This window comes from Miniopterus natalensis, chromosome 2 (assembly GCF_054644295.1).
Source record: "Miniopterus natalensis isolate mMinNat1 chromosome 2, mMinNat1.hap1, whole genome shotgun sequence".
NCBI classification, from domain to species: domain Eukaryota; kingdom Metazoa; phylum Chordata; class Mammalia; order Chiroptera; family Miniopteridae; genus Miniopterus; species Miniopterus natalensis.
The window spans coordinates 184,142,540-184,170,097 of record NC_142082.1 but is presented as its reverse complement, the minus strand read 5'-3'; the positions used below and the strand labels follow the sequence as shown (position 1 = coordinate 184,170,097).

The following is a 27,558-nucleotide window of genomic DNA, read 5'->3' as shown; positions in this document are numbered from 1 at the left end:
GAGGGCGGGCCCGCCGGAGCCCGAGCTACGAGGCCGCGCACCACCCACGAGCCCTTGCTGACGGCGCGCTGGGGGCGGCCATGATGCCCCGCCTTGGGCCCGCCCCCTGGCTCGCGGTGCTTTCGCTCATTGGTCCTTTCAGAGCCCGTAACCCGGATGTTCACGTGCGCGCCCGGAAGCCCCTGCGAAGGCGCAAGCGCAAAGCGTCCATTGACGCCAGCGAAGCCGCTGGTGCCCTGAGCTCAGTTCTGCGGCGGCCCTACAGACAGCAGGTGTCTGGTGTCTCCTCTCCGAGGGACCGCGCCCTTTGCAGGGCGCGCTAGGACTGCACCCACGTCTCGTCCTCCACCCTCCGCCCCCGGCCCAGTGGGAGATGTGTCGTCCCCACGCTCAGGCGAAGTGCCCAGGCCCCGCCCCCGGCCGCAGCGGTGGTGGGATTGTCGCCCTGAGCCCCTCCTGCTGGCCGCACTGGCCGTTTCAAGTCGCTGAAACCCCCCAGGGCTCGGTCTTCTCATTGGCAAAATGAAGGTGATGGTCGTATCTACTTCACGGGGTGGGTTGCAGGGCCGATGCGTGAGAGATGGAGCGTAACCGCGCCGGGCCCTGTGCCGGGCGCTCCGCCAGCGGCGGACAAGCGACCGCCGTTCATTCGGCTGCAACCCGTAGATGTCAGAGGGTCATCCAGGCGGCCATTCACCTTGAAGAACGGGAGAGCCTTGCGGGTCCTAACAGTGGGCACCTCATCGGGTTGCTTTGAGGGCCCAACGAGTTAATAGCTGTGCCCAGCCCAGGGAGCGCCCCCACCGAGGACGGGCTGTCCCTGCGCTACCTGCGTGCCAGGCCTGGTGCTAAGTGCTTTTCATAAATGGCCTTCTTGAACCAGCCCAGTAAGGTGGGCTTGGACAGGAGATGAAACTGAGGCTCAGAGAGACGGACACCCCAAATCCAGGGGAGACCCAAGCACAGGAGACTCTGACACATTCTCACCTTCTTAGCCACCTCTGAGCAATGCCCACCCAAGCCAGGGCCTGGGGAGGGTACTGGGCTCACGGAGAGGATGGCTCAGAAGCTCCCCAGCCCCTAGTTCCCCTCTTCTGGCCATTTTAAAAGGAGGGGGTGGAGCATACAGAACAGGCTACAGCCTGTGAAGTTCAGTTCAGAATGTGGCCCAGAGGTTACCTGGCAGGGCTTTGAATGCCCTGGGCTCAGGGCCCACAGGCTTAGCTTCTGGGACCCAGGAAACCTGCCCCTGGCCACCAAAGGGAAGCTGTGGAGGTCTTGCTGACCCCCAGCTCAGACTGAAAAGGCAATTTTAGGTGGGAAAACTTTGACAGAGATGACCAAAGGTAAATAATCCAGGAGCCTGAGCAAATTGTAAGCACAAGCCGCACAAACTGGGCACTAGCTTGAAATTGATTCTGCTGGGCCCTCCCCGTTTCCCCGTCTGTAAAGTGAGGATGGCAGCAGTTCCTAGGGAGTACAGGTGTAGGAGGGTTTCGTGAGATAGTGAGGGGCCTGCACGCCGTAAACACTGAAAGAATGCAGACTTTCCTCCTGCATTTCCTCCCTCGTTATTCTCGAGTAGGCCTCTTCTCTAACATAAGCATGAGTCATGTTGACCTGCAGGCTGCAAGTCATGAGCCAAATGTCTAAAAGCCTATTATAAACAAGGCACTGGGCCAAAGTGACAGGGCACGTCAGGAACACAAAGTCACAGCTTTATCCTCAAACACTGTCTCTGACAGTCACAGCAATCATTCATATTTTAAAGGCTCTGAGAAGTCCTGCAGTACACACACCTGTCTCACTTTCTTTAACCTAGTATTTCCTGAATATATTGGGCCACAGAGACCTTTTTGTTTTGGTTTTTAAGGCTTTCTGTGGCATGTTCAGCAGCATTTCCAGTGCTCCTCTTTGGGGCAGAGGGCAGAATTGCATTTCTCCGCCCCTGTCCATATTGACTTGCTTTGGTCAACCAGTTATGAGCTGAAGGGACAGAGGTCACTTCTGGATGAAACCTTTAAGCACCAAATCTCTCCCCACCACCACCACAGCGATAAGTGACCCCCAGATGGTGGGGCAGCTTCAGGCTGGCTCATTAAGACTGACAGGCATGAAGTGTGAGAAATGACCCCTTTGGGGGCTTTTGTTAAATGCAGCATAGCCCAGCCTGTCCTAACTGATCAGATCAGTGACATCAGCCAGCATTTCAGAAAACTTTCTTTATGAAGTGCTGATCTGGGCCTATCAGTAGCAGAAATGACTACACTGGTTCCCGTAAGAAAATCAATGCCCAATCTCAGAGGCCAGGAGGGAGGCGGAGTTCCTGGCTCAGGTGACTTGGCAGTTGTTAGGGCGGCTGAGCAGGGAGCTGAGCTCTGCCCTGGTGGGGGTATGTTCTGCAGCCAAGAGATGGCCAGGTGGAGCTGCCCGGGGGTAGGTGGGCATGTGGGCCTGATCCACACCTGCACTAAGGACTTCGGGGGCCTCACTCACTCCAAGAACATCCCCTCCTAGGAACAGCTCTGCACTCCACAGAGCAGGCATGTCCAAGCTTTGGGGAAGAGCACCCAAGATGGAGAAAGAGCCCCTCAGAGTCTGGGGTCCCAGAGGAAGGAGGGGGATCCTAGGAGGGTCTGGTCCACAGGGTCCAGGAAGGAGCCCGTGGAGGCCACCTGGCCTGGCAGGGCCATCGGGAAGAGAAGTGGTGTTAAAGGAGCAATGCCGCCGCTCGTGGTAGAGAACTCAGAGTCAAGGGAAAGCATTCAGATACACATTTATTGTCAGTTCTTGGGCCCAACTGGACAGTCCCCAGGGGAGGCGCCTGGGACCACGGGGAGCAGGGAGGCCCGCAGGGCGCATCATGCTCTGGTTAGTGTAGGGATGTCTGCAGGCTGCTTGCCAGCATTTGGGATCTGAACCATAAATAATGCTAACTCGGCCTTCACCTTCAGTCTCAGTGAACAGGGACAGACACTGTCTGCCAACGCTGAGTGCTGTGCCACCCACACTCTGGGCCCCTCACTGCTGGGCTGATGTCACCAACTGAGCCTGCAAGCCTGTGGCCCTCCCTGCCACCTGGACACCTCCCACGGGACTACACAGACCAGGGTGCCTCCCACAGCCCCCTCTCCCACCTCCTCCTGACTGGCTGCCCTACTCCCTCAGAATGCAGGCAGGCCCCAGGGCTTGCAACTGGCACCTCCTGTGGGCCCTGGAGCCTATGGACACCTCTCAGTCCCACAGGTTCTGTTGAGACCAGGCCCCCTGGTCCCTGCCTGGGCCAGTGCGGCTGCCCTGATGCTGGTGACACTGCTGCCACTCAGGCCCAAGATCCAGTCTCCTCCACAAGGCCACTGGGGTCCTTCCCAAGGCAAACTGGATCCTGCCACCCCCACTTTAAATCCTTCTTGTCTGCCAATAGCAGTAACAGCGGAGGCCCCGCCTCATGAATGCCCGCCATGTGTCCAGTGCTGTGCCAGGGAGTCCCCAAAGCCTCACAGAAACCTGAAGAGGAGGTGAAGGTCACCCCAGTTGAGCAGGTGAGAGACCCAAGGCCCATGATTCTCAGGATAAGATCCAACTCTCATAACCAGAACAAGGCCGTTCTTGCTACAAATCAGCGTGCAGAATTCGGAAAGCAGCCACATCACCAGGCCCTGTTACGATGCAGACTTCGGGGGCCCACCACAAGTCTAGGATTTGGCAAGTCTGAGGTCATAAAAGAATCTGCGTTAACATGATGCCCAGCCAAGCCCCCAGAAGCCCTGCCTGGCATCCCAATCCATGCCCTACCCTCTCCCCATGCTGCAGGCACCCAGAGCTACTTCCTAGAGGAGAAGCAATTCTCTCTGACACTCCTGTCCTGGACGCATCCCCTCTGCTGCCCTCAGCGCCATTATAACTGGGATCAATTGGAGGCTTTCCCGCCGCCTCCCTGGGCTCTGCAGCCCCCTGCACAGGTAGGTCCCATTGGCTTTCAGCAGACGCACCCGGGCCTCACACAAGATAGGGCCCCTGCACTAAAGGACAAGCTCCTTGTCACCCATCGGGTGCTTGCCAACAGTTCTAGAATGCCACACAAGCCCTGATCAGATGAAAGCTACGCCTGTCTGACCCACACAAGTCATTTACCTGAATGTGGAGAACAGACGCGTCATCACTCGAGAGCAAGCCTGGGAGGTTATCGAGTGCAGCCACTGGATGTCATCAGGAATGTCTGGGAGCCACAGCACCAGCCTGCAGTAATAAGAGGGGACACACACACACCCCACATCAGCAGGAAGATGAGCCGAAATGAAAGGAACTGAACAAAAGCAGGACACAGGCGGCCGGCTCACACTACCACCCCTCGTCCCGCTAAACTGCCCGGCTCACTTCTCATCCCGATCTGGTAAATTCCCAGGAGGTGGATTCAGGACAAGCTGACCTAAAAGCCCCAAAGTTAGGCCACTTTTGAGTCAGGGAAGCTCAAGGGATTTCCATGGGAATCAAAGGAAACGGCTGGTTTTCCAGGATCCCACTTGTCCCCAGCAAGATGCCTGCAGCTTGGCACCGAGACACCACCCCCTGCCCCGGCCCCCAGTGCTTGGCCACGGGGGGGCCCAGCAGAGGAAGCTGCCGAAGGGGCCTGGCCACTGCCCTCCGCAGGCTCCCAGCCCCGCGCCTGGCTGTGGCAAACGCCTGCCCCTCCGCCCAGCGAGGCGGCGTGGGCGCAGGAGGGGGTTCCGGAGGGCGGGAGGGACCTGGAAGGTCACCACGGGTGGGAAAGCAGAGCTGGGTTTCGGACAGTTGGGTTGGACTCTAAAAGATGGACTGAAGAACGCACTAGGTTAACTCACTGAAAAGCAAACACCCCAGTCAATGTGAAGAAAGCCGAGACAGATGCCCAGGGTTCCGGTGGAGACAAAGCCGCCGAAGGCTCACCTCCGGGCCATGGCGAGCGCGGACTCCGCGGGCAGCGTGCAGGGGAGCAACACGTAGGACATGGCGCTGACCGGGAGGGACGTGCGGATCCTGCTCATGCAGCCCCCTCGGCTTTTGACCACCTCGTTCAGGACTGAAAGAGACCGTCGGGGGGCGTGTTTCCCTCCAGTGCAGAAACCAAACCTCCTCTCCTAGGTACTGCCTGGGATTTTGATAAGATACACAAGTCCTGGCAGCCGAAGAATCGGAAGCCGTTGCACATGCAGTCAGGCGGGGATGCGGCCGGAACGGCCCCGGGCAGGCTGCAGGCACCCCAGGGACAACTCTAGCTGGCAGCGCTTTCTGGGGGAGCACACTGAGCGCTCCAACACCCCGCCCTCCTTATGGGCTTGCCCTACGCCTTCCGCTGGATTCCATCTCCTCCTGCCTGGAACCCCCTGGCCTCAGTCTCCCCTTCGTGATGACCTCAGGACGCCACCAATCACAGTGACCTGGGCAACAGCGTCTAGTTCATCTCTGAACGTCTGCAGGTGCCCAGCTGGAAGCTGGCCCGTGCACTGTGTCCGCCTGGTGTCCGACGACGTGATGAAATTCACTACCGCGGGTCAGTGAGAGGTTCAAAACCGGGGGCGGGGAGGGGGTCAGGAGGGGCTCCCTGAGAAAGAGGGCTTTGCGGCGGGTGCACAGGCAGAGAGCGGTGCTCTGAAAGAAGGGGCCTGCCCTCGGGGCCCCAAAGTCCAGTGTGCCTGGACTCCAGGAGCTGAGAGCATGCCCTGTTGGCTCAAAATGGGCTCAGTTGGAGTTTGTTTTTTTCTGGCCATGTCCACATGGGAAGGGAGACTGAGCCAGGCACCAGATGGAGGAGGCTGTGCCAGGAGGTGGGGACCTCGCCTCCTCCCCCATGGCAGCATCACCTTTGTCCCTAACACAGGAAAGAAGACCTTTGAGTCTATCAGTGACAGAAAACAACATCCCTGCCCTCCTGCCCCAGGAGTCGTCACCTGCAAGGAACGTGGGTGACAGGGCCTCCAGGATGCTCTCATCCCAGGGCAGGAAGTTGAGGCGCAGGTGGTCCAGCAGCTCGTTTTCCTCAGGCCTCCTCTGCCAGGCAGCCACCCCTGGGGAAGCCTCTGGGCTCTTGTTTTCCCAGGAGAACGCAAAGAACTCCGGCTCCCCTGAGGACAGACTGAGGCCGGGATGGGGCCTGTCACAGATGCCTACAGAGGGCATGGAAGACAAACCACGAGGTGAATGTGGGCTGCAGGGTCAGTACTCACCCACCCAGGCAATGACAGGGGAGGCCAGCAGCCCCCAGACACTGCAGGCCCGGCACCAGCTCAGGAGCAGGTGGGGATGGACGAGGCAGGTGGTCGTAATGGAGAGGGAAGCCTCTGCGGCTCTGAAGCCACAGAGCTGTGAGTGGCACTGTGCAAGGAGAGAGCCCTGGAGCAGGGACCTCCCAGGTCCAGGGACTGCAGTGCGGGCCCTGGCTCACCTCTCCCAGCCTCCATTTCCCCACCTGTAAAATGGGAGGTTTCCTCTAGCAGGCTAATGAGAGGGCTGAGCAGAGCGGGCGGTGAAGGTGGGGAGCATAGAGTGACGTCACTCACAGAGCCTGGGGCTGCCCAAGGCTGCTGACCACCAGATGATGGGAGGATGCATCTGCCCCCAGCCCATACCTACCCTTTTCTTCCAAGAACCTGACGGCGTCTAAATACCCACGAAGGCATATCTCTCCAGCCACCTGTAAGCAAAGCAAGTAAGTGAACTCCAGGTGGTGTCACTGAGAGCCATTCATTTAAACTGAAGACTCCTGCAAACACTGAGCCCTTTCCCTGTGCCAGGCCTGGCTGGACAAGACACTGTACCCAGGAGACAGCAGGCCCTTCCTGCAGGACTCAGCATGAGTGGCACCCCTCCATGGAGCCTTTGCTGGCACCCAGCATGACAGGGGGCTGGCCTAGTGGTCACTGGGGCAGAAACAGCTGCCACCTCTGCTGGCCCGAGCACACACACAGGCCAACCCGCTGTTGCACAGCCTTGCCTCCAAGGGTGGCGCACGTGGCTGCTCACTGCCCTGCAGCCTCCTTGGTCCCTGAGCCCTGCTAAGTGGCCACAGTCCACCTTCTCCTTACTGTTGGGGTGTAAGGCACACTACAGCCACCACGGTGCGGTGTGGGTCATGACCATGGCCACAAGTAAGATCATCTGGGCGGCCCGGCCGCTGTGGCTCAGCGGCTGAGCGTCAAACCCATCAACCAGGAGGGCCCCAGTTCAATTCCCAATCAGGCACATGCCCAGGTTGTGGGCTCGATCCCCAGGAGGGGGCATGCACGAGGCAGCCGATCAATGTCTCTAATCGATGTTTCTCTCTATCCCGCTCCCTTCCTGTCCGTCTGAAATCAAGAAAATATTTTAAAAATAAAAAAGATCATCTGGGCAAATCAAACACATCCTGCTGTCCAGGCCGCACCCAGACAGCAGTTGTGCCCCAGTACCTATGGGGGACTGGTTCCAGGACCCCTCTCGGATGCTGACATTCATGGAGGCGCTAGTCCAGGGGTGGGGAACCTTTTTCCTGCCAAGGGCCATTTAGATACTTAAAACATCATTAGCATGCCATACAAAATTATCAACTTAGAAACTAGCTATGAAAAAAGCTCCTAGGTCTACGTTGAATTTCGAGTCCCACCTGCGGTCGCCTTGGCAGGGCCAGACCCAACGATCTCTCGGGCCATATGTTCCCCGGAGGCCAGACGTTCCCCACCCCCGCTCTCCCTCATGTAAAACGTATAGGGTTTGCACACAGGTCACGGCAGGGCACACTACACACCATGTCATACATGTGGATTCAGCATGGGGCTCGGCAAGGGGCAAATTCAAGTTTAGTGTTTTGGGACTTTCTGGGATTTTTTATTTCATATATTTTTGTTTGTTTGTTAATCCCTGTCTGAGGATATTTTTTCCATTGATTTTCAGAGAGACTGGAAAGGACGGAGGGAGGGAGGGAGGAGAGAGAAAGAGAGAAACATGGATGTGAGAGAAGCACATCGGTTGGTGGCCTCCTGCATACACCCCAACCGGGGCCAGGGGTCGAACCTGCACCCCAGGTACGTGCCCTTGCCCGGGAATCGAACCCAGGACCAACCCTTCGGTGCGCAGGCCAACGCTCTGCACTGAGCCACACCGCCAGAGCTGTTTTTGACGCGTGGGCGCTCAAATGCGCAGGTGCGACCCCCGTGGCGTGGGAGGCCGCCGGCACTGAGCCCCCAGCACCCCGCAGTGGGACCCGAGACACGCTCGGCTAATCAATCCGAGTGGGCGGCGCCGCCTCCGCTTTGGTTTGTTCCCCAGGGAGCCCACTGGCAGGTCTCTAGCAAGCAGGAGGGAAGAGCTGAGCACCCCCCACTCACCTTGACGTCCGGGGGGAACAGTATGTGGCTTATCAGGTAGACATTCCCTAAGCAGAAGCGAAGATTGAGCTTGGCGAAGTCCAGGTGAAGGAAGTTCGTGGACTTGAGCTTAGGGCAGATGTCGAACTCCCCATAGAAGGGGCACACGGTGATGGTGGTTTTGCCGTCAAAGGAGGGCGAACTGTTAGAAAGGCTCCCGTCCACGTAGCGCTTTAAGGAGGAAAGAAGCACCTCCTGTCAGAAGCGCTCAGTTGGTGTTTTGACGTTTTTCAGATTATGGGCAGAGGCTTCTCAGAGACCCAGGTGATCGGGGGAGGGCCGGGCTTGGGGATCCCTCTTTCAGCCGCAGCCGAGCAGGCCCCGAGCCTGCAGCACACACCCCTCCGCTCTGTCCCCTGCCCGCGCGGGGCTCAGAATTGGCCAAATGTGTTTACATATTTGTTGAGTGGAACCGAACAGCAGCCCTGTGGGCAGCTCTGCCCCAAGCCACGTGCTAAAGGACAGTCAGCCCCAGAGGGGATTGCCACTCACGCCCCAGGAGCAGAGCTCTGCTTAGAGCGAGCTGCCCCGTCTTCGGCGTCTCAGGCCTGAGCTAGGCCGCCGGGCACCTACCCTTGGTGCTCACGGGGAGACTGAGGGAACCGGCTTCCCTGAGAGGCAGCCAGAAAGCGGGCTCTGGGTGAAGCTGGTTCTCCTGGGGGGAGGGGGCAGCTGTGGAATCCCTGTCTGAGGCTGAGAGGCACAGGCCCTGCTTTGGGGTCCTAGGGTGCTCGAGCCTAGTGCCCTGCAGGCAGGAGCTGTGCAAGCACCGCTTCCAGGCAGACTCACCACGCCTCTGAAGGAAGGAGGGGTCAAGCCCGAGAAATAGGGGATGAAGGAGGAGCACAGCAAGGCCTGTGGAGACAAAAGAGGGTGAGGCCACGGGCCCAGCAGCCTGCCCTTGAGCCCCCCGGGCCCCACAAGCCTTCTCTGTAAGTGAGAAGAGCAGCAGGTCTGGAGGTGCCCTTGGCACAGAGCGGGCCCTGTAATAAACGGGTCGAATGAACGATGAAGTGACCTACACAACTGTCTTTCAGCCCCAACACTGCCTGTGGGCACCGCCTCCCGTCCCCGCTCCCCAAGGGTCACAACGGGCCGTCGCAGACGGGACCTCGAGCTGCGGCCTGGGTGACTGACTGGGGCGGACCAGATCGGGCTAAGGCCTGTAGACCCGCCGACTCCGGACCCCAGCCCAGGACTCTCTTGCAGCAGTTGGAGGTGGGGCCTCAGGGTGCAATTCTAAGGAGCTCCCGGGTGAGGCTGCACTGGCCCAGGGGCCACACTCGGAGCAGCACTGCGCTAGGGAGCATCGAGCAGGACACAGCACGACTCACAGAGAGAAGGGACCTGTGTGGGAACCGGCAGGTGCTGGCTGTCTAGAAAAACCCAGAAACAAGGTTCAAGGAAAGACGGTGCTGACTGCTGAGATGCTGCTGGCGCAGGAGCCAGGATGCTCTTATGCAGAAACACGCTAAGTGAAATGATGTCCATTGAACTCTCATAAAAGGCATCGGCCAAATTAAATGGTGTTTTGATGTTGTAAAGAACCTCCTCTGTGCTAGGCCCTGAGGACAGAGGCCAATAAGACCTGCTCCCGCCTCTTGCGGCTTCAAGCAAGCTGTTCTCATTAAGGAACAGTCGTCATGTGCAGGAGGGACATCGTGGAGCAGGGTCCCCAGAGGAGGTGGACATGAGCCCAGCCAGGAAGGATGGGGAGGCATTATTTAAAACTGAAAGGGTCCTGGAACTCGCGGGGTTTCAGACGCTATGGCCCAGACCACTGGGGGCACAGAGTATGTCACAGAGGCGAGGGACGCCGAGCACATCACGGTCAGCCAGGTTCTTCTGCATCCTAAGAAACGGGGCAGGTGGCCTGCGCAGCCCTCCCTGTTTACTCCCAAAATAAAACAGCCCTTCTTGTTGGACAGCCCCCAGACAGGCCCGCTGCTTACGTCCACGACTTCGTCTTTGGACTTAAAATCGGACACCAGGACACTTTCAAGATCGGACACTCTGGTGAGCGAGATGCATAGTCTGCCGGAGATGAGCTCATGGGCGTTGTCCGGGAGGTTTCTCTGGAGGAATTCTTGCAGGTACCTGAACAAGTTGAAGGACGGGTGGAAGACACCAATGTTCCGCCTTCGGGTGTACCTGACAAAGTCGGTGGTGCTCTGCAAAATCTGGTCTGTAGGGGTGGGAGACAGGTACAGAAAAGGATGTGCCACCCTGGAGATGGACCGATCTGTGGCAAGACCAGAAGCCAGGCAGCAGAGGAGCTGTGTTGTCACCTCGCTATCGAGCCCTTAAAATGGGGTTGGTCCAAATTGAGAAGCGTTTACAGGATCTCAAAGCTCAGTACAAAAAAAAAGATGTAAAATACCTCAATACTCTTTTATATTGATTATATGGGTAAACGGCACTGTTTGGTTCTACTGGGATCAATAACATTATTTTCACTTGTGTCTTTTACCTTTTTACATCCTGCTACTAGGATACGTACAATGACATCCTCGGTGGTGCTGTATTCCTACTGCACAGCCCCCTCCAGGCCCTGGCCCCGGGAAGGAGCCCCCAGGGGCCCGGGAGAGTGCTCCTCACCCCCATTCCCCACAGAGCCAGAAGGGGGGGGGCAGTATTTTAGCAGGAGGGCCTGAGGCTGAAGGGAACAGAGAACACTGCAGGGGGCACCAGAGCCTGAAGCCTGCAGCCACCTCTTTCAGCTCAGGAACCTTGGTTACTCACTTCACCGCCTCTTGAAGTCTCAGACTGTGCATTTGGAATGTGGGACCGGGTTTCCCTGCCTTCTGGAGGCAGAGAATTAGATCCACTAATTCTGTAAGGTGCTCGACTCAGAGGAGGCAGTTGGTGGTGGGACTGTCGCCCCTGAGCTGCAGGGCACGGCCCCAGGACCCCTGTCCTCTGCCAAGCAGGAGCCCTACACTGGAGTCTGCACTTCATTCGGGTCCTGAGGTCACTGCATTTCCATCTGGCCCCAGTTAAACATTCAACCAGGCAGGTGTCCCCAGTTCACCTTGAGGTACAGGGCCGGCTTTTATCACCGCTATAGCCCAGGGTGGGCAGACTGACCTTGGAGCCAGTGGAATCCTCCCTGAGGTCACATTCCCGCCCTTTGCTCCCCTCCCCCTGCAAGGAGAAGGCGGTCAGCCCAGGGTCCGCTCCAATGGCCAGGCTGCGCCCACTGGCAGGAGGTTCCTGCTCACCAGGAGCAAAGTCCCTGCTGGCCGTGTCAACACAGCAGTCCCCGAGTACGGCACTGAGTAAGTCATCTAGGAATGGCAGAGAAACTAGGCTCATAAGGCGCATTATCTTTCTGTCTGGGGACCTATGGGTACCAACAGCTCCACACTACCACCAGCTCCGGGCTCTCCCCCCGCCTCGGACCCTCAGGCCAAGGATGCTGGACCCCAGTGGGCAGGCCGGCTGGGCACAAGCCCCACACCCCTCCCTCCCACCGGCTTCCACACACACAGATGTTAATCAGGACAGAACTCTAATGGATCTCGCTTCCAGAGGCACCGAGCGGGACGTGGGCAGGGGCGAGCATGGTAGGGGCATGTCCAGGGATCCACTCCAGCCTCTAGGGCGGGTGGGAAACTCTGGAAAAGGTGAGGAGATAACTTTCCAACCCCCTCACCCCCACCCGCACCCCCCTCAACTCCAAACCAGCAAGTCTGCCCAGGAGGCCTCCTAGCAGTTGCCCTCTGCCAGGAACGCACCCCAACCCACAGAGGGCTGGGCCGCACCAAAGGTGCCTGGAGGGGGGGAGAGAGGGTTGGTGGCGCCCTCTCCAGTCCCTTAAGTGCCCAAAAGGGAGGAAGGCGCCCACCCTGGGGTACAGGCCAAAGCCCCCATCTGGGTCGGGTGGACCGAGGACAAACTGGCCCTTCCCAGGGGCAGCTCAGAGCCTCCCTAGAATATGGGGGGGGGGGGGCGCGCAGGGACCAGCTCCACCCTCCGCCTCCTGGGTCGCGGTCCCTTCTCCCCATAATCCCTGGAAGACCCAGCTCGCAGTCCCAGGGAACTGGGGCTTCCTTCAAGCCCGGGAGCCAGAAGGCAGTTGGGGTGGGGAGGCGCTCGGGGTTCCCGCGCCCAGAGGAGCCGCCCCCGAGGCGCCCCCTCCCCAGGCTGGGCGAACGAGCCCACCCGCGCGAGGCCGGAGGACGCAGCGCAGGAGGCACCTGTCTCCGCAGGGCGCCCCCCGAGATGTACCCGCAGTGACCCTGTCCAAACTCGGGCCCTCCGGACACCCCACAGTCCTCAGGAGCCGCCCGCACCCAGGCCTGGGGCGCCCCTCCCGGCACGTACCGAGCGGGATCCCCGTTAGGAGCAAGGCGCAGTGCAGCGCCCCGCCCGAGGCCCCGAAGAAGGTGCGAGCGCCTCGGAGCAGGTGCGGGGCGCGCTCGCTCAGGCAGCGGGTGGCCCCCACGTGGTAGAAGCCCAGGAAGCCGCAGCCCGTGAAGCACACGCTCCAGCCGCGCTCGGCGTCGAACATCGCGGGGGGCGGGGGCGCGCGCGGGCGCGGGTCCGGGTCCGCGGGCCCGCAGCTCCACCCGGCGCGCCGCGCTCTCCGCCCGCCCCGCCGCCGCGGCCCAGGTAGTCCCCGCGTGACGTCAGCGCGGCCGCCCCTTCCCTCAGGCGGTCCGGGGGCGCACGCGGGCCAGATCTGGGGCGCGACGCGCTCCGCCCCGCTTTCCGCCCTCGGGGCTGCTAGGGCCCTGGGGCAGGGCGCAGGGGGCGGGCCTGTCGCCCAGGGGTGGGCCAGTGCTCCCCAAGTCCCGGCCACAGGCACGTCCAGGAAAGAGACAGCCCCGGGGTCCCTAAGTCTTCACCGCCCAGGTCAGGGAGACAGGAGTGGGGGGGGGCGGTCCCCTGGGTCCTTATGTCCTTCAGACACGCGATCGGCTCCCTGTGTGCGCGCCCGAGCAGCACGGCGTCTGATGGAACGCGCGTGGGGAGCAGGGCTCCGTGTGACGCCTTCCACTCCCGGCGCGTGGCAGCGGCTGTTCTCAACGGATGACATGAAGTTTCCATTTCAAGGCTTCCCTTCTAAGTGAGAGTTGTAGCAGGTGTGGGGAGTTGGGGGGGGCGGTGTAGAAACGTGGGCTTTGGGGAGACTCAGGCCTAGGTGATTCCTGCTGCCCCTAGGGAGTGGCGAAGCTGCCCCTGGGCCCCTGTGTCCCGAGCTGCACGGAGCATCCCCACAGCAGCGGTGCAGGGGGGGAGGGGGAGGCCTCTGCCCGGAGTGGCTCGGCCAGGGGTGCAGGCTCCTGGGGGATCCGCCCCGAGTGGCTCGGCCAGGGGTGCAGGCTCCTGGGGGATCCGCCCCGAGTGGCTCGGCCAGGGGTGCAGGCTCCTGGGGGATCCGCCCCGAGTGGCTCGGCCAGGGGTGCAGGCTCCTGGGGGATCCGCCCCGAGTGGCTCGGCCAGGGGTGCAGGCTCCTGGGGGATCCGCCCCGAGTGGCTCGGCCAGGGGTGCAGGCTCCTGGGGGATCCGCCCCGAGTGGCTCGGCCAGGGGTGCTGGCTCCTGGGCCATCCTCCCTCTGTTTCCCGCCGGGAGAAGCCACCTCCCTTCTCCAGCAAGCCAGCAGGGACAGCGGAGGATGGGCTTTGGAATGAGGCCTCCCTGTCACTGTGCCTGTGTGTCCTCTGTGAAATGACTCATGGAGTTGCTGTCAGCATTCAACCTGTCACCTGGGCAGCATCTGGACAGGTGGTTGTGTGTAACCTCACTGCGGCGAGGGGGTCAAGTGTTTGCACTCACCGACTTCTGATACCAGTCACGTGGTGTCTCTCCCAGCACCACGTCTGCAACTCAGAAGTAAACTCTGCCTTCTGGGGGTTTTGTTTTTACTTTAAAAAAAAAAAAAAAATCCTCACCTGGGGATATTTTTTCCATTGCTTTTCAGAGAGAGTGGAAGGAGGAGGGGGAGGGAGGGAGAGATAAATGTGAGAGAGACACATCGATTGGTTGCCTCCTGCAGGGACCAGGGATGGAGCCTGCAACCGAGGTGCATGCCCGTGTGCAGAATTGAACCCGGGACCCTTCAGTTCATGGGCCGATGCTCTAAACACTGAGCCAAGCCAGCCAGGGCTGCCTTCTGCTTTTAACTCTCCTTCCTGTGGTCTACTGTTCATTTATCTCCCATTTTTGTGCTTTTAGTTGTTGACTTCAAGGTTCGACATGGGCCCCAAATGTAGGGCTGAAGGGCCGTCTAGGGTTCCCAAGTGCAAGAGACGTGCCTTACACAGGAGATGCGCGTGTTGGGCCAGCTTCATTCACAACCAGCTTATAGTGCTGGCAGCTGTAAGCTCAATGAGAGTGAATCCTCAATATCCACCCAATAAGGTGTCTTTAACAGAAAACACACAAGGTTTATGTGTTGATCGGTTGGCCAAACCGTTGCAGCCAGGAGCTCCCAGGACCCGAACCCTGGGTCTCCCCTGGGGGTGAGGGTTTGGAATTTGCCAAAGAAGCCGGGTCTGTGACTTCACCGAGCTCCCTGAGAGAGGCTGAGGGCTTTCCCACAGGGAAGCAGGTAGGTGCCACGGCCTCCAGGCTCTGTCGCCTTCCTAGCTCTGTAAATGCAGAGAGTCACCAGCTCTGACTTGTGCTGGCTTAGCAGGGACACATGGGGCCCAGGGCCGCCCACTCACTTCCTCCCAGCAGCCACCCCGGCAAAATGAGAGCAGGCATCCTTCACCCAGTTACCAAATCCCGCACCTGTGGGTAGCCTTGGCGTCTCATCTGCTGTCCTCCCCTCACTGCCTCAGGCTGGCGCCTGACCCTTCCACGGCCACACACTTTGCCCAGCCTTTCCTCACCCAGGGACAGCCTCTGGCAGGCTCGCTGAGCAGCCCGGTGTCGGCGTCACCCCACGCCTGCAGCCCCCACCCTCGGTCCGGGTTCCCAGCTCTGGCTGTAAGTCACTTTTGCGTGTGGAAATCACACGTAACATGAAGTTTACCATGCTGGCCATTTTTAAACACACTGTTCAGTGGCATTAAGCACATTCAGAGTTGTACCAACAACTCCCCCGTGTAACTGCAAATTTGTTTCGTGCAGAACAGAAACTCTACCCCCTGAAACTCTACTCCCCATTCGGCCGGCCTCAGCCCTGACACCCAGCGTTCTGCCTCTGTCTCTATGAATTCCACTCCTGCAGGGACCTCAGAGAAGTGGAATTACACAGGCTTTGTCCTCCGTGACTGGCTGATTTCACTGAGCGCAACGTCCTCAAGGGTCACCCTGTCGTGGCCTGGGCAGAATCTCCCTCCTGTTCAAGGCTGACACAGGCCACTGCATGGGCTGGTGGAGTTCAGGACGCGCGACCCCCAGAGACGGCGCCGTGGCATTTTGCATGTTTTCAGCGGAAGGATTTGAGAAATGGCAGGTGCAGGCAGGACTTTCTGACCTGTCCCTGAGTCAGGTCACAAGACCCCGGCAGGAGAGGCGGTGCCCTCTCTGTGCCCCGAGGACATTCTTCTCTGCAGAGAAGCAGGGATGCGGACAGGAATCCAAATGACCAGGTTTTTTAATGTTCCCTCAGTTCAGCACACTCACCTCGCTCCCTTTGTCCTAGCGCGTCTTTCCGAGACTCTCCACTCTTCACCTAACCCGGCAGAACAGCGCCCACTGAGCGTTTCTTCGAGTCCTCTCCTTATGAAGGCTCCTGCGTCATGTCAAACTTTACCAAATGAATATCTATGCTTTTCTCGAAAATCTATCTTTTGCTACAGGCGTCAAGAACTTAAAGGGTCTATTGGTCAAGAGTTTTATTTTTTTTATTTATTTATTTTTTTAAAAATATGTCTTTATTGATTTCAGACAGAGGAAAGGAGAGGGAGAGAGAGAGGTAGAAACATCAATGATGAGAGAGTCATTGATCAAGCCCACAACCCGGGCATGTGCCCTGACCGGGAATCAAACCCTGATCGCCTGGATCCTAGGTTGACCCTTAACCGCTGAGCCACGCCCGGCCGGGCTGGTCAAGAGTTTTGAAGAGTGAAGGGGGCAGATCTTTCTCCTGGCTTCAGTACACTCCACGCGTGCGTCCATTCACCTGACTCACTCTTGCATCTGCAAAGAAACCCCTCTCCTGCTCCATCCGGCTCTCAGGACCCCACCGCTGGGCGCTGGTCCTCAGAGATGAGGTCCTTCTCAGGCTTGTCCTGTCCCCAGAACAGGACCCAGGAGGCCCTCTGTCATGCATGCATTCCCTCCAGGTGTCCTGGCTCCCAGGGAACAGAATTGCTCCCATTGGCAGTGTTGGGAGAGCATGGACTTGGGTAACCTTGTGGGTCAGAGGGACAACCCATGGAGAAGTCAGGTGGACACTCCTGGCCACACGCCAGAGGCTATGGTGGGCCCGCCTGCCAGAGATGGTGGCTCCCTCCTGCTCGGGCAGTATTCCTCGGCTGGCTCGCGCACCTCCCACCCCCCCCCAGAGCAGGTCCTTAATGGTGTTTATTGAATGAATGAATGAATGAATGAATGAGTGAGTGAGTGAATGAATGCTAAAGTGATACTCAAATGTAACCACCTGCACAGACCTGCACATTTCCTTAATTCATCATTTCAACTATTCTTTAGCAGCTTAGGTGTTGTCTTAGATGATTCTTCTAGAAGCCAACTGACCCAGAGGCCAGGACACGAGCACAAGGTGACCCCAGGAGGCGTTAGTGGGGGTGGGGAAATGAGAGGGGAAGAGGTGTCTTAGTGGGGAGGTGACTACTGTGGGCGAGTGGGGCTCAGGCCAGCCGGGGTTCCCGAGGAGAAATAACACTCGGTGGGGTCAGGGGAAGGGAACTGGGCAGTGAGTTCTCCCGCCGTCACCTGCCTTTGGGTGCCTGGGAGCAGCCCTCTCAGCGCTGCTGGAGCAGGCTGAGCCCAGTGTTGGGGGGGGGGGGCGCTTGCAGGAGAAAGGTGTCCCCGGGGAGAGGGATGGGGCACCAAGAGTGGGTGAGCCTGGGGCCACGGGGTGGGGGAGGACAGGGGTCGGACACTTACCAAAGGGATGGCCCCAGGGGTGGGGTGGTCGGTGCTGTGTCTGGGGGGAGCCCTGGAACAGAGGGGCCACCAGGCAGCCGTGCAGTTTGGGGGAGGCACCCCAAGGGTTTCTTATGCCCTCCACCTTGAATCTAATTTTAGAAACTGGAACAGTTTATGGTGTACTGAACAGACTGGGATTTGCCTTTCAAAAATGTGAGTTGGTACATAGATACCCAGAATTTTACTTTTAAAAATCCTTCTTTTTATTTAAAGTGGCCTGGAGGCATTGGTAATGAAGGAAACGGGTTCCCCTTGAGGAGTAAGGAGCAGACAAAACCAGCGGTGAGGACGCACACCCTGCCCCGGCCGGTGTGGCTCAGTGGCTGAGCATCGTCCCTGCACCAGGAGGTCGCTGGTTCGATTCCCAGCCAGGGCACAGGCCTGGGTTGCAGGCTCCATCCCCAGTAGGGGCCGTGTAGGAGGCAGCCCATCGATGCTTCTCTCACTGATGTTTCCATCTCTGTCTCCCTTTCCTTTCCTCTCTCTCTAAAATGAATAAAAACATATGTGGGGGGAAAACCCCCAAAACCGACACCCAACTCAGAAAACCCAAGGAGGACCCATGCCAGCTGCAAACTCAGAGCAACTCCTGATGCTGCTCCCAGGGGCACCCCACCAGGAGGCACCTCAGAGCGAGGAGGGCCTTCGGTGGCCACAGCAGCTTTCGGGGGCTGGGGGCAGCTGAGCGGGACCTCCCACCCGTTCCTGGAAGAGCAGGCGCCACTGGAAACAGAAGCACCTGGGCTCACCCCCGCAGCAGGGCAGACCTGGGAGGGACTGTGTCACCAGAGACATCAGGACAGAAATAGCTGCCCTCATCCGAGGATCCTGGGGTAACACGGGGCCGCTGGAGTGGAATTTCTGGCTGGACTCAGCCTCTAGAGACAGACCTGTGTCAACCAATGATCACTGGCGCCAATTGAAGGCCCACAGGAATCCCCAGTTTAGGGCAAAGACGGAAACTTTATTCAGTGCGAAACCGCTCAGTTGTGATACAGGAGGGGAACAGCAGCGGTGTGGCTGGGGGACAGCCCGCCTGGGATACAGCAGAGCTGTGAGGCGGCCCTGCGGCCAGGCGGCCAGGGGCCAGGTCCCTCCAAGGCTGGACGCCTCTGCCCGCTGTGGGGCCAGGTCCCTCCAAGGCTGGACGCCTCTGCCCGCTGTGGGGCCAGGTCCCTCCAAGGCTGGACGCCTCTGCCCGCTGTGGGGCCAGGTCCCTCCAAGGCTGGACGCCTCTGCCCGCTGTGGGGCCAGGTCCCTCCAAGGCTGGACACCTCTGCGTGCTGTGGGGCCAGGTCCCTCCAAGGCTGGACACCTCTGCTCCGCTCTGGGGCCCCCGGCCTTCTGCTCGCCAGGCGCTGGTGACACCTTCAGTGTTTCACCTGTGGGGACAGGGCAGGTGGCTCCCAGAAGCCCACCCTGTCCCTGATTGGCCCGCCCTCAGGAAACCGAGGCCTCGAATCTTGGAGGTGTGACTGGTCCAAAAGGCACAGTCCTGAATGGTCAGAATGGAACCACTGTGATGGGTCAGCGAAGATGCTGGTGGGTTGCCCAGGCCGGGTGGCTCAGTGGCTTGGAGTGTTTCCTAGGACAACAAAGGGTTTCAGGTTCGATTCCTGGTCAGGGCACATACCTGAGTTACAGGTTCAATCCCCATTCGGGTCGCATACAGGGGGCAACTGATCCATGTTTCTCTCTCTCCCTCCCCCTCTCCTTTTCTCTCTCTAAAATCAATAAAAAAAACACACCCCAAAACCTATGTTTTATTGAGGATTAAATTTTTTTAAAAAGTTCATGCCCTAGCGGGATTAGGTCAGTGGTTAGAGCATTGGCCCGCAGACTTGAAGGGTCCTGGGTTCGATTCCGGCCAAGGACGCGTGCCTCGGTTGCAGGCTCAATCCCTGGCCTCAGTTGGGGACCGTGCGGGAGGCAACCAACCGATGTGTCTCTCCCACATCGATGTTTCTCTCTCTCTCTCCCTTCCACTCTCTCTGAAAAGCAAAGGAAAAAATATCCTCGAGTGGGGATTAAAAAAAAAAAAGTTCATGAGAAAAAGAAAGGCAGGGCTCAGAGAGAAGGTGCACAAAGCAGGAAAGGCCTCGAGACGGGGCGAGGACAGTCATGGGTCCCTGCCAGAGGGTCTGTAACCCCCTGCGGGGCAGTGTTTCCTCCGCGCCCTGTTGCAAAGGGAGCGAGGAGAGAGCCGCGTGGGGCCCTCAGAGCCCAGCTGGTGCCCCGCGTCCCCGCAGTTCCAAGGACCAGCAGGCAGGTCCCTCGAAGCTCAAACTGCAAGTGAGGGGAGTCGGGGCAGATGGGACGTCTTCAGGATGGGAGGAAGCCGGCACCCGAGGGCCACACCTGCCGCCCCCAGCCTGCCATTTAAAACCGCCCCTCCTCTGAGGCTCCGGGGGCTCTGGAGAACTTTGTGAATGAACCTCCAGGTAATGGATTTAAACATTTTAAACCCAAAGGCAGAAACAAAACTCTGGATTGACCCAGATACTCCCCTCCCCCTCACCCTACCCCCCTCCCCAAAATAATCTTTAACGTGTAGCGTTCAATGAGCTGAGCAGAGGGCAGGAGACACTCTGGACTCCGTGTGGGAGGCGCCCAGGCTCCGGGGCGAGTGGGGAGGGGGCCCGAGACCCAGGCTCAGCTGTGTGACCTTTCGCGGTCTCGGCCTCCAGGGCTGGGTCGAGACCGACTGAACTATGCCCTGGCCAGTTTGGCTCAGAGGTTAGAGCATCGGCCCGTGGACTGAAGGGTCCGGGGTTCGATTCCGGCCAAGGACACGTACTTCGGTTGCAGGCTCGACCCCCAGCTGTCAGGGTTTGTGCTGGAGGCAACCGATCAGCGGGTCTCTCTCACATCCATGTTTCCGTCTCTCTCTGAAAAGCAATGGAAAAAATATCCCCAGGTGAGGATTGAAAAAGAGACTTACTGAACCCCCGCAGACCTGCTGAGGGGACCTGGCTGGGTCGAAGACCCCACCGCCTGCTCCCACCAGCCCTCTGCCCAACAACTCCTACTCACCCCTCACCGCCCACGCGGATGCCCCCGGGAAGCTGGCCCGGCCTTCACTCCTCACCTCATTCAGTTGACTGCAGACCCAGCTCCAGTGCCCGAGCCTTCGGGGCTCACCCAGGCCTGCGGCAGGGGGCCAAGCTGTCCCAGAGCCCTGTGGCTGCTGTTCTCCCTGGGCCCAGGGGTGCTCCCCACCTCAGCCTCACAGTCCCCAGAGCAACCTTCCCCCATCGCAACCTTGGCCTCTCTCCATCCACCTGTGCCAGCCCAAGGGCCCCCTGGAGGTCCCTGCTGAGACAGATGCCCCCCCTGGCCTGAGTCACCTGTGCCCTTCCTGCATCTTGGCCTCTGTTTGCATCTGTCATGGGACTGGTCACACTGGTTATCTGCACCTGTCTCCCAGCCTAGGGCTGAAACCTCCCAGATTCTGGCTGGGGCAGGTGTCAACCCTCTTTACTTGGTGTGACAGGGAGTCAGTGGTCACTGGCACACCCCAGGAGCCAGCTCAGTGCTCCACAAACGCCACCCTTTCTGATCCCGGTGATAACCCCGTGAGGGACGCCTCCTCATGTTCCCATTTACAGATGGAGGAAACCAAGGTGTTTACTGTCCATCAGCTGAGTCAGGAGGTGGGCAGTGGGTGAGGCTGGGCTGCAAGCCAGGCTCAGAAATGACATTTGCATCGGGGCAGAGCCGCATCCGCGGTGCCCAGTGGAGTGATGGGCCCTGGGTAGGTTGCTCTACCCAAGAGAACAGATGGGGAGGGACTCCCAGGGAAGAAAAGGTGGGGTTCAGGAGGCAGAGGAGGGGGCTTGGAGGGGACTACTTAGAGCCTGGGGGCTGGAAGGAGAGGCTTATATATTAAGATTTTAAAGTGAGGTTTTTGTTTTGTTTTATAGTTTTTATTGATTTTTAGAGCGAGGAAGGGAGAGGGAGAGAGAAACATTGATGTGAGATTGAAACATGGATTGGCTGCCTCCTGCACACCCCCTACTGGAGAACAAAGGGAAAACCCAGGCACGTGCCGAGTGGGAATCGAACCCGCAGCATTTTGGTGCAGGGCCCTATGCTCAACCACTGAGACACCGGCCAGGGCTGGAGTGAGCTTTGACATACACAAGGTCAAGTGCCCTGGCTGTGAATGAACCGCTGGGCAAGTATTTTGCAAGTAAACTTACTCATGGAATCATGTCAAACTCCGGTGCATTTCCAGCCCTAGAAGCCCCGTGGCTCCCAGTCACCTCCTCCTGGATGGACAGAGAGAGACTGAATGTGGGGCCAGTGGGAGGGACCCAGGGAGGGAACAGGAGTGTCCTCAGGGCATGAACAAGCTTGGCCGTCACCTGCTGTGCAGTGGCCTTTTCTCCACCCCCTCACAGAGTAAAGCCTAGGGTGCCCCCCAGTGCCCTGTGGGGCTGAACCCCAAGTTCCTTTAGGATGGCTTCTCTGCAAGACTGGCCTCGGGGTAACTATCTCTGGAAGATCTCAGACAGCCACCTCAAAATTTGCAAACCCTTATTCCTGAAGCACAAAATACACAGAAACTCGGGCCCCCAGGCCTTCTGCCCCCCCCAAGCCTCCCCCCGGGATTCTCTCTTCCCTGCCCCTCCCTTCCTCAGAGCCTTTGCTCACACTCTTCCCTCTGCTCTCGTCTCCTCTCCTGTGCCTGCTGAGTTCTCACTTACCCTCCAAGGCCCAGCTCCAACGTTGCCTCTTCTCCGAAGCCCCTCCATCCTGTGCCCACTGGGAGCCTGGCTCCCGAGCCCCACCCTCGAGAACCCCCACCGGGTGTCACAGCAGTCACCCAGGCCTGTGCCTCCCTCAGTGGACAGCGGGCTCCTCGGGGCAGCCACCCGGGGCCTGGGAAGCAGGATGGGCCCAGAGGCGGGATGTGCCCCGAGGCATCAACTTCTTTCTTGGGTTCTGGCCGCGCACTGTCCATTAGGATCGCCACTGGCCTCTTGTGCGACTGAGCACTTAAAATGTAGCTAATGGCCCCAAGCAACTGAATTGATTTTATTTTCAGTAATTAAAACTTAAGTTTACAAGCCGAAGCCACGTGAAACATTTTCCCATTAAACACAGCTTTATTGTGTTGGTAAGGATTACATGTCACTTTAGCTGTTGAGAATTTAGTGTCTGAATTAAGATGTGTTTTCAGAGCAAAAGGTTTAGGAGACTTAGGGAAATAGAATAAATTATCTTAGAATACTTTTCTATATTTATGACAAGGTCGAAATGGTAATATTTTGGATATATTGAATTAAATAAAATACAACCTTGAAGAGAATCTCACCTCTTTTTTTACTTTCTTGGCTGGAAAATGGAAAATAACATAGGAGGCTCACCTTACATTTCTATCGTATTGTATATAGTTCCTTCTGGATCTTTCCAGAGGCATTCTAGCCTTATGTTCGCATGTGTTGATGTTCTGTATAATTCCCTTTTTAAAAAAAACACCACCCAGTGGTCAAATCTTACCACAGTGCAGTCCATTGGATGTCTCTCTCTCTGTGTCTCTCAGGAGTGGCCTTTGTTGGTGACAGGGACCTGCCCCATTTCAGAAGCCGGAGGTCCCCCGGTGGTGCATCTGTGCCAGGCAGTCCCTCAGGTTGGTGGGTCTGTCTGCCAGGCTTGGTTCTTTGTCTCCCTCCTTTGTGTCTGTGGTGCCTCGCTTCGGCCTGTGTCCTGTATGATCTGAGTTGCTCTTTGCTTCGCATGTGTGTTTCTTTTGAGGATTTGGAAGGCCCTTTGTCTGCTGCCCAGGAGGTAGGCAGTGTCTCTCATTTTCCCATTAAACACAGCTTTATTGTGTTGGTAAGGATTATCAACCTCATGCTGGCGAGGAAACGGGCTCAGAGAGGGAAAGTGACTGGCCTAAGGCAGCCCAGCCTGGCAGGGGTAAGTGGGGGCCAGCTCAGGGGCCTGCCCCAGACTCCAGTCAGCGTCTCATCTCCAAGGCCCAGAGCGGCAGCAACAGGTCCCTCTCCCAGAGCTAAACGGATGGGATCTGGAAGCACTCAGAGGAGCTCGGACTTAGGAGAGGTGGATCTGCACCTGCATGAGTGAGGAGTAGCTGAGCCAGGGATTGGGCCACCTTGCTGTGTGTGTGGGCGGGCCCGCTGGGGGAGCCGCTGGAGGTGACTACAGGCAATGGGGTGAGAAGGGATGGGGCCTGGGCCCGATGGGCACCGGGGGAGGAGGGAAGGCCCGAGGGCCTGGTGGGTGAGGGCACAAGCCTGAGAGCCTCAGAGATGCTCGGTTTCTAGCCTGGCCCTTGGAGGAGGTGTGGGGGGGGAGGGCTAGGCCATGACTCGGGGCCAGGGTAAGGACGCCTCTCCACAGGGGCCTCGCTCTGCCTGAGTCCTGTGCTGGAAACCCACCTGCAGCTTGTTGGATGGGAGCTTGGTGGACACCTGGCCACACGGACCAGTCCCCGGGTAGAGCACAGAGACAGGGGGTCTCAGTCACCTGGAGCCTTCCCAGGAGAAACGGCCCCACGTGTTAGGCCAGTGGGGTCAGACCCGACCTGGGTTCAGCAACCTGGGTACCTGGGTTTTGGCCAGGAAAGAATTCAGAGCCAAGACCCGAACTCTAAGAGAACATTTAATGGGCTGAGGGAACAAATTATAGAGGTGCTGCAAGGGCCCTTGGAGCTTAGAAGTGAGTGAGGACCGTCAAGGTGACAGTGCCAGTGCCAGGGGCAGGGGCAGGGACTGGCTTGCTCCGGGGATGGAGAGCTTGCTGGGTCCTCCATCCTAAGGGTTTTAATGGTGGAGATTTTAGGGGTGGTCCCAGGGGAAGATCTCAACGGACTATTCAGCAGCTTCCCAGGTGTGTCCTTCCAGGGTTGTGGTCTCCACTGACCAATTGGCCGGAGCCAGGGCAGGGCCACTGTCCAACGCAGCCGGTCCTGAGGTCAGCCAAGGCAGGGGCTCCGTTGATGTGCTTCTCTCACATCGATGTTTCTCTTTCTCTCCCCCGCTCCCTTGCACTCTCTCTAGAATCAGTGGAAAAACTATCCTGGGGTGAGGGTTAACAATAACAAAAACAGTAAAAGCCTAGACACGTACCTCTTTTCCATTTGTAGGTACGGGGTAGTTAACAATTAACATGATGGTAATAACAATGAGGGGCCCCGGCCGGTTTGGCTCAGTGGTTGGAGCGCGGGCCTGAGGACCGAAGGGTCCCAGGTTCGATTCCGGCCAAGGGCAGGCTCGCTCTCCGGCCCAGGCCCGGGAGGCAGCCAATCCGTGTGTCACATCCATGTCTCTCTCTCTCTCCCCCCTTCCACTCTCTCTGAAAAAGCAACAGAAAAATATCCTCTGGTGAGGATTAAAATAATAATAATAATAACAATGAGGGGATTTGTGGTCTCTGCTCCTGGGCAGTGGCTGTGCTTTGGGGATTGGGGGAGGAATGGGGGGTGGGGGGTAGAAAACCACTTTGATATTCCGAAGGTCTGCTTCCAAGTATGTTATCTTAGATGCACAAAGACTGCAGACAGGCTCAGTTCAGGTGAAGGCTGACCTCTGTTAGGGAAAATACTGCCCTAGGACCTGACTACCCGCCATGAACTGCTTTTAGTTAGAAAGTTTTCATTCCAGAGGGTCCTAAGCGGTTGCTTTCATTCCCTGAGTTTATAAGGCCGCACGCAGGCCTCCCCGGGCTTGGCAGCATTCGTGTGTGGCCCCTTCTCTGACCACAGGGCAGGCTGAGGGCGGGCAGGGCTGGCCGGGCGGGGTCAGAGGCCCAGTGCCCCTGCGCTCATCTCTCCTGACAAGGCCTGAGCCCAGCTGCTCGCCCCTTGTTGGGACCCCGCCTGCCCTGGTCCACCCTATGAGAGCCCCCCGCCTCCCACCAGCCTCATCTTGAAACTCTCCCCTCCAAGACCTCTGTTCTATCCATGGGTCCCCTCCCGAGGTCCAGGACCCACCCTATGCGTCCCCACCTCGGTCCCTTGGCTCTAGAAGACCCTCCTTGAATCTTTGCACACACAGGGGCATCTGTGTCCCAGTATTTGTCGTGACCAATAAACTGCTCCCCTTTTCCCAAAGTGTTACGGAATCCACAGCAGCTCTCGGTCGGTCAGTATTTTCTCAATCGATGGAGGACAGCAATCGCCATAGGTCACCCTAAGGCCGTTTGTGCGTGTGTGCGCGCATGTGTGTGCCTGTGTGCGTGCCTGTGTGTGTGTGCGTGTGTGTGCGTGCTGAGGGGGACCCTCATTCTTGCAAAGGCAGGGTCTACTGATGTAGGTCCATTTCCCGACTTGCGAGGGGGAGGGGAGGGGAGGGACCCAGGCAGCGGGAGTCCCGCTCGCCAGCCTGGGGCCGGGGCTCCGGGTGAAATGCTCCCGGGAGATGGGGGCCCAGCGGCAGGCGGGGGGCAGCAGCTGTGGGCAGGGGCGGGGACAGGCTGTGTCTGCTGCCCCGGCCGGGTGGCCACCAGCCGCCCCCTTCGCCTCCCCTTTGCCAGTGGCCTGGGCCATGTCGCTTAGTGGACCTGAGTGTTTAAAGCACAGTCATGTCCCCTCTCCCCAGATTCTCTGATCAGTGACATTTGCCACCCACACTTTCCCTCTATATAAACAGAGATGGATGGAGCTAGAGTATTACCTGGGGAGCTGTTGGGGAGTAGGTTGCGACACCACGCCTTTTACTCCCACTATCTCAGTGTCTTTCCTAAGGACAGGCCTTGTGATGTAATCACAGCACAGTGATCACAACCGGGAAGTGCATCGTCAACACCGTGCTCTTGGTTAATTCGCGTTTACTCCTGCCAACCGCCCTCCAGGCCGGGTTCAAGCCCCGGGCCACGGACTGCGCTTGGCCGTCACGTCCCTTTAGTCTCCTTTAAACTGCCTTTGTCTTGCACAATTTTAACTTTTTCAAGAGTAAGGCAAGTGCCCTGGCAGGCGTGGCCCGGTGGTGAGCGCTTCAGCCCACGCACCGAAGGGCCCTGGGTTTGATTTCAGGCCAAGGGCAGGTACCTGGGCTGCAGGGTCGATCCCTGGGCCCTCGTAATTTCACTCAGTGAGGCGTCTGTCTCCCTCACGAATACCACAGACGTGATGTGTCTTGGTTTCCTGCTGCCGTTGTCACAAATGACCACAAACTAAGTGGCTTAGAAAAGCAGATTTATTATCTCGCAGTTTGGGAGGGCAGAAGTCAGAAAGGGGTTTCAGTGAGTTAAAGTCAGTGTGTCAGCAGGGCCGAGTTCCTTCTGGAGACTTCAGGGAGAACCCACCCCCCTGTCTCTTAGAGGCGCCCACATTCCGTGGCTCACGGCCCCTTCCCGTGTCTTCAAAGGCAGCTCTGTGGCATCTTTCAGTCTCCCTCTGGCTCTTCTGCCTCCCGCTTCTACTTGTGAGGCAGAAGGACAATCACACGGGGCCCACCCGGGTCATCCGGAACAATCTTCCTATTTTAAGATCCTTAACTTAATACGGATAACCTTACGGTGATTGCCAGGTGGGGGGGCTTGGGGGAGGGCTTCGGGGCTAAGCGGTGATGGACAGAGACTTGGCCTGATGTGAACACACAATACAGTGCACAGATGATGTGTTGTAGAGTTGTGCACGTGAGCCTGTGTAAGTTTGTTAACTAGTGTCACCCCAATAAAAAAAACAAAAGCCAATAAAAAAAATCCTTAACTTAATCACATCTGCAAAGACCTCTTGACACATAAGATAACATATCCCAAGATTCTGCGTGTTAGGAGGTGGGCGGCTTTGGAGGGTTGTTCTTCTGTCTCTCACAGGCCTGTCCTTCTCGGGGGTCATACTGGAGGCCTGCAATGCCAGTCTGTCCTGTTATTGGTGACGATATAACCTGGATACGTGGTTACGACTGTGCTTGCAAGGTTAACCCACTATAGTCTATTTTTCACTTTCCTAATTAACACAATAAATGTGAGGGTGATGCTCCGAAACTCTGTCAATACCCTGTCCCTGGTTCCTGCCGGACTGGCCTCTGGTGATGATTATTGGCTGAGTCGGTGATTACCGAGAATCTGGGAAAACGATTCTCCATTTCCTACAATGATTACATAGCATTTACCACAAGGGAGAGCTTTGACTTCTC

General features: G+C 58.1%; 1 protein-coding gene across 1 annotated transcript; it reads right to left on the bottom strand.

The window, feature by feature from the left end:
* Positions 1 to 2,591: 2,591 nt before the first annotated feature.
* Positions 2,592 to 12,891, bottom strand: PNPLA3 (patatin like domain 3, 1-acylglycerol-3-phosphate O-acyltransferase). The gene is given in 10 exon segments (XM_087813812.1): positions 2,592 to 2,680; positions 2,797 to 2,915; positions 4,135 to 4,239; positions 4,927 to 5,059; positions 5,928 to 6,143; positions 6,610 to 6,670; positions 8,340 to 8,549; positions 9,168 to 9,233; positions 10,331 to 10,563; positions 12,705 to 12,891. Coding segments are annotated over 10 exon segments (1,419 nt in total).
* Positions 12,892 to 27,558: the final 14,667 nt, after the last annotated feature.